The sequence below is a fragment of the Frankliniella occidentalis genome, unplaced genomic scaffold, assembly GCF_000697945.3.
Source record: "Frankliniella occidentalis isolate FOCC.00 unplaced genomic scaffold, Focc_3.1 Scaffold113, whole genome shotgun sequence".
Taxonomy (NCBI): domain Eukaryota; kingdom Metazoa; phylum Arthropoda; class Insecta; order Thysanoptera; family Thripidae; genus Frankliniella; species Frankliniella occidentalis.
The window spans coordinates 485,767-492,170 of record NW_026267241.1 but is presented as its reverse complement, the minus strand read 5'-3'; the positions used below and the strand labels follow the sequence as shown (position 1 = coordinate 492,170).

General features: G+C 55.9%; 1 protein-coding gene across 2 annotated transcripts in view; it reads left to right on the top strand.

Moving 5' to 3' along the window:
* The window catches only part of LOC113217856 (T-box transcription factor TBX1), a 14,499-nt gene extending 12,759 nt beyond the window's left edge, over positions 1 to 1,740 (top strand). For both annotated transcript variants that reach the window (XM_052270191.1, XM_026437926.2), the window contains exons 8-9: positions 647 to 809; positions 901 to 1,740. In XM_052270191.1, the coding sequence (XP_052126151.1) occupies positions 647 to 809; positions 901 to 1,258 (521 nt within the window). In that variant the 3' untranslated portion in view covers positions 1,259 to 1,740. The remainder of the gene's footprint in view (positions 1 to 646; positions 810 to 900) is intronic.
* The last annotated feature ends 4,664 nt before the right edge of the window (positions 1,741 to 6,404 follow it).

Genomic DNA, 6,404 nt, shown 5'->3' with positions numbered 1-6,404 from the left:
GTGGAATCAACAACATGTTGTACAACACACTTGCTGCAGCGTGAAACCGGGCTTTGAGGTTTCTCCACTTCTTTGTCGCGCGGTCGTGCCCGTAAATGGATAAGGGGTTCTTCTTCTCAACCCCCCGCGCGTCCTGGGCGGGGAGTGTCACAGGTGACGCGAGCGCGCGGGGGCGCGAGGGGCACACGCCGTAGCCTCATGATCGCGTCCCCCACCCAGCGGGGCATGTGCTGCGGAACTCGCAATAAAAACTCGTACTGCTTGTGGCTACGGCGGGCGGGTCCTCTCCTCCCCCACCCCTCCTCCCCCAGCTCTGTGACAGCCAGGACTCCTCCAAGTCTGCTGCGGTGCGGAGCAGGCGAGGCGGCTGAGCGGTGTCAGCACTGTCAGCCCGCGCGCTGATTGAAGACCGAACGCTCACCTCCCTCACCTCCCCGGCCTTCCTCCCGAGTCTGACGCGGTCCTCCTTGGCTTCCCCACTACTGGTCCTTCCCCTACTTGACGGAGAGGGTTGTTATTGTTCGTCGACACCGCCGATGAAAATAATCGTCGCCTCGGTTTAGAGAAACGAACGGCAGCGAAGTAATCCCCCCCCCCCACTCTAGCGTGACTTTAGTTTCTGACGAGGCTTTCCCTCTTGTTTCAGAGGTGGACGCGGCGGGCCTCTCGGAGAGCCTGTCCTCGCGCCTGTCCGGGGCCAGCCACCCGCGGCTGTCCGCCGCTCCGCCCAGCAACACCTCCCCGGCGCCCGTCGGACAGCCATACCTGGCCGACATGTGCAACTACGGGCCCATCTACCACCACCACAGGTGAGCAACAGCGACGCGATTACCATATTCCAAATTTGTTTTGAATCGATTTTGTTTCGAATAACGTCTGTCGCCTCTCCTCCATGCGCAGCTCGTCATCCGTCCCGTCGCCGTACGCGCACCCGGCCTCGGTGCCCACCTCGTCGAGCGGGGCGTACAGCTGCGCCGTGTCCAAGACCTCGCCGACGACCTCGCTGTCGTCCGCCGGGCTCTCGGGGCTGTCGGCCGCCGGGCTGGGGCTCTCGGCGGTGGGGCTGCGCAGCCCGGCCGCCTCGTACCAGCCCGTGCACCCCGGCGTGCACCCCGGCGTGCACCCGGGTGTGCACCCGATGCAGGACATGCACCAGGAGCACGTCGTGTACAGCCCGTACCACCACCAGGGCTTCTACCCGCCGGCGCCGCACCCGGCGCGCCTGCACCAGAACCCCTACGACTTTGTGCCTCGGTAGCGCCCCTGCGGCCCTGTTGGTCCCTCTTCCAGGCGTAGTGCTCCTCTTCAAACGCACCTGGAGTCGCACGACAGGTGGCTGTTCACAGCGAACTGGCTGTCCTAAGGATCTTTGCCTCTGTGTTCAATTCATAATTTTGTGATCGGGTCAAGTCTGTTGAACACATGTGTGCCTTCACTATGTGCTGCTGGCTGACGCGTCGTGGGGCCACGCAAGCCGCCTATTGTATCATAGAGACTGATTCGGACTGATGTATGTATTTTGGTATTTGTGACTCGTTTTTAAATATCGTCGTTTTCATTGTTCTGTACTTTTATGCTGTGCCAAATATGGTATGTCGATAGGTTCGCATACTGCAAGACCAAAGATGTGTATTTTTTAAAGCTCTCGGGAATCTCGATATATATATTTTATTTGCTTTCTTGCTGGAAATATCTCGCAACAGTTTTCCAAATAATAAAATAAAAAGAATATTTGTGTAACTTTCAACTCTTTTTCTTTCACTCTCTCTTTTTCCCCGCGCGACGTCATATGGACGTCTTGTAGGGGATTGACGACTCTCTCTGGGGAGAAGGCATAGCCGCCCGCGTGCTGCTGCTGCTGCGGGGGCCTGCTTTTTGCCTCGCAGACGAGGGCTGAAGCTGAAGCACGCCGTCAGGGGTCAGAGGTTCGGAGTTAGGGGGAAGGCCCGGAACGGTGAGCACTCTGCTCTGCTGGGGGCCCAGGGCCTGGCTGGAGAAGAGAACACATAGCTAATTAATGCCGCAGACCACCCATTGGGCCCGGGCTGCATCCGCAGCCACGACTGCTCTCAACCCTGAAGGCTGCTGCTGCTGCTGCAGTCGCTGCTGATGCGCTTTCCGTTTTTTACCCCCTTTTGTCGTAATGCGTTTCTGGGTATGCGTCGTAGATCACTTCCCCGCTCACCAGCAGGCCATTACAGCAGAGCAGAGACACGTCATCATCAGTATTAGTAAATTACTTTTATTACTTCGCAAAATTTATCAACTTTCAGAAGGGGAAATTTCAAAAACACAAAAGTGCTTGTTCCGTTTCGAAGAAATCAACTGCGTTTCCTACACTGTAAACGCAAGTGTGTGAATGTCGCACACTAGTGTAGGTGTGTGAATAACTATTCGTACACTGAAGGGGGTAAACGTGTGAATTTTTCCTAGAAAATTTTTCCTAGAAAATTTTTCCTAGAAAATTCACACGTTTACCTTCTCAAGTGTACGATTGAATGTTCACACATCTACAAGTGTGCAACATTCACACACTTGCGTTTCCAGTGTACTTACTCTGGTAAAATAGGTTCGTTTTCCAACAAATCAGCTGTTCTCTTGTGGCCTGTTTGTGACGATAATGTCCCAATGAACGGTGCCGCATGGTTCGCATAGCGCAACAGGGGGAAGGGGGCGAGGTGCACCCCCACGAAGGGTCTAACGGATGGGTGTCGGTCCCGTGCGCCCCCTCCCCCTCCTACGCGTGAGTTATGAAGGAGGGGGACTAAATCGACGCAAAAAAATAAAATAGAGGGGTGCTGGAGGAGGGAGAGAGGAGGAGAGCGGGGGGTGAATGGAAGAGGAGAGAGAGGGGAAGATGGGAGAGGAGAGAGGGATAGAGGTGGGTAAGGCGAGGACCCGACCATCTCTTCGAAAATACGCTGTCACGTCTGAGGTTGTCATCCGCATATCCATATCTATGGCCGGCTGCCCTCTTAGGGAACTGGCCTCTCAAGCAGGCCAACCCATCACATCTCTTGCAGTTTGCAGCAAGTCGTTGCTGTTTCTTCCCGGTGAAGTGAAGAGTGTTGTGGACGTCCTGGAGGGCTGCTCAGCTTAGAGGGTGAGAGAGGTTTGGGGCTCTCCGCGCACTCGGCACCCATCGACCATGGACTGGCCCGTCTCGAGGGCCCGAGTGCAACCGCCAGATCTTTATCCAAAGAGTAAATAATTTATGGGGTTGGGAAAATCCTTGGCGCTGCGGGGTAAGTTCTAGAAACACTCGAGCCGCTATTCTCTCATACACCACTCCGCCAAAAATAATGAGGAGTGAGGTTTGAAACGAATTTGAAACAAGTTTTACACGCAGACGTAAGTGTCGAGTGCATGTGATTAAAAGAAGGGGGCGTGAACACGTAGTGGTCACACAGCGCACTTCGTGTGAGGTGAGAGAGAATTTCAGAAAAGAACTAACAAAGTTTTTGAGGTTTGTGACATCATGTGATATCATATCGAGGTCATGCGAACGAAAAACTACAGGAAAAAAAAGACTCGGTTGTGAAGATCAGTCCTGTTTGGTAGGCTAAATTCGATTGCTGGAATCGAGAATCCGATACTCACAAGCAGAAGTTGGTTGACACGACCGGACACTTGTACAAAGAGAACCAAGCTGGAGTTTGTTCTCTTCGTACAAGTGTCCGGTCGTAGCAACCAACTCCTGTTTGTGAGTAACGGATTCTCGATTCCAGCTATCGAATTCAGCCTAACAAACATAATTGATCTTCACGACGAAGTCATTTTTTTCCGTGTATCAAGTGGCCGATTAACCCCGCACTTCTGTAGTTATATTGTACCGCAGGCACGAGTGCGTGCGGGCTTGCCTATAGCCCCTGACGCTGTTTGACCGCGTTTTAGATAGGGTCTGCGATGCCCCACCTGGGGCTTGGGGGCTGCTCCTTCTTGTGCTGGGCGTGTCGGTAGGTAGCGGAGGCTCACGTGAGTCGCCGTGACAGCTCGGAGGTCTTTTGAGATAAGGACCTCCACGGCAGCTTACGGGCCGATCTGCATCGGCATAACTGCAAAAGTGCGCGGGGTCAATCAGCCACCTGATATAAAGCTGATTTGACCTATATATCGGTTTGATTCAAGAGTCTACCCGCCAAAATCCACCGTGTTCGACGGCACAGAACTCGTACTTTTTTTTGGTGTCTCTCTGTGTGTATGCGTGTTGTTTTTTCTGCGGTTGCCCCGTTTGCTCGGGAAAGAAGAGAGTGAAAAGTTGACGACGCAAGTGCGTGCGTTCGCACTTGGACTGCACGACGCGTGTGTGGGGCGACCTCTCCCCCCCCCCCCTCTCCCTTCCTCTCAGCCCGCCCCCGCTCCGTCGCGGCCTGCCTATGCACTAAGCAACAGCAACTTGCCTTTCCCGCCTTTCCTTTGCCAGGTCCAGGAGAGGCCGCGGCTGCGCGGAAGGGTGCGAAAGGGACGGATATATGCATGCGAAAAGGGAAGCGGCGAAATAATATTCCTGTCGACGTCACAAGAACCGAAGCGCGGCGGCGGCGGTGCGGTGGTGCGCGGGCGGGGCAGAAGTAAAGGGCTCATCCCTCCGCCCTGCTTTACGACTTCCTGGCCTTTGCAGGGCCAAAGTGGGTACATACAGGCGTTGCAAGTTCTGCCCGCCCCGCCCCCGCCCCATCACATCCCCACATCCTCGCTCAGACGGATCGGGATATTTGCCTCGATGGCTTCTTTTGCATATTTCCTCGGGCAGATTGGCGGCATTTCAGAAAAGCTCGAACAATTCTTTCGAACAAAATTGGACAAGCAGTGGAGTATAGTGTCTCGGAATATAGATCGTTCGGCTGCAACAAGTATGTAGGCGGTGGCGTATGTCGAGGGACGCGGGGCATGAGGGATTTGGGGGGGGGGGCGGTTACAGCAGACGCATAACGCATGTGTTTCGTCGCGGGGACAAGTACGTGTTAACGGTGGGCTTCCCCGGAGACGCTGGGGGCGTTAAGACTAAAATGTTGCCGTCAAGTCACCTCGCCGCCGCCGCCCCCACCGAAGTGTCGCCCACGCACGTGGCGCAAAACGCGAAAAGAAAAGAAAAGCTACAAAAACATTTTAGAGCGTTGCTCGTTTTTATTGCTCGAAGTGCGCTGCACTGCAGTATGATCGCGTCACGTCGCATTCTATGTGTTTTACTTTACAAGTAAGCAGAGTAGCATAACCGAGGTTTGTTGAAAGTTTTCTTTTTTAACCATTTACTGAGCGACCCGATTTGCGACCGGTACGCAAAACGCCCACGCAACCCCGGTCCCCGCCCGCCCCAGACACCACGACTCCAGGGCTCTTCTTCCCCGAAAAGCCTTGGCCCGCCCTGGCCACGCCTCCACGTCATAATGTTTGTTTTCTCCGACAGACAGCGAGACTAAGAAAACAAAAAATAAAGGAAGCCCCTTGCTCCTCCCCGTCCCCCCGCGCAGCACCCCCCGTGCCTGGCCAGCTCCGACGGGTGAGTAGGTGTTCTGGGGCGGAAGGGGGAGGAGGATGTGGCATGCAAAGGCTCCCCTCCCCGGGGGGTCTGCTGCGCCGTCTGCACACGGGCAAATTGCCCTAACAGCAGATCCCTGATCCTTGGTCCTAGTGAGTGTTCGAAGTCCTGGATGGGGGGCGGTACTACCCTCCTGCCCAAGACCGACGCGCTGCTGCTTCCTGCTTCCCGGACGGAGCTCCCCGCCGCCGCCCCCCGGGGAGGAGCGCAGGACGCCGCGTATGGCCCATCGCTCCCCGCGGGGCCGGCGCGGGGCCGCCCTAGCCCCTGCAGCTCCTCTGGGGTGCCGTTGGACCCGTCATCGCCGCTGCGGGAAATTATTGACTTCATTATGGAGGTCGTGAAAGTCGCCCTGAATAAACACGACGAATATCGCTGAGAAAAGCCCGCCGAGCGCATCGGAGCGGTATGCACCATGCCACCACCACCAGGGCGGGATGTGCGGTGATGTGGGTGGCAAGCGAGCGGTATGCATTTCTCACGCACGGGCACCGTCACCATGCAGTGGAGGAGGGGGAAGGGGGCATACATATATCATGCACGTAGCATACCAGGGTGGTGGTGGTGGCGATGCTGGCGATGCCGTGACAAGCGTGCACGTGCACACATAGGGAGCCGTCCGAAATGTGAATAATAATTGTGCGCCCACACCACCCGCAAGACCATGGCGATGGTGATGCTGAGCAGGGGGCGCCGCAGCAGACGCGCGCGGGTGGTGCGGGAGCAACGTCAGCAAAGAAGCAGCAAAGCGAAGCAACGGCAGCGACGCGTGCCTCCACGCCCCGTTGCAAACGAAATAGCCGGGTGCACTTAAGGGTTAAGGTTAAAAAGCAAGGGGGAGGGATGGGATAGTGGTCAGGTCCCC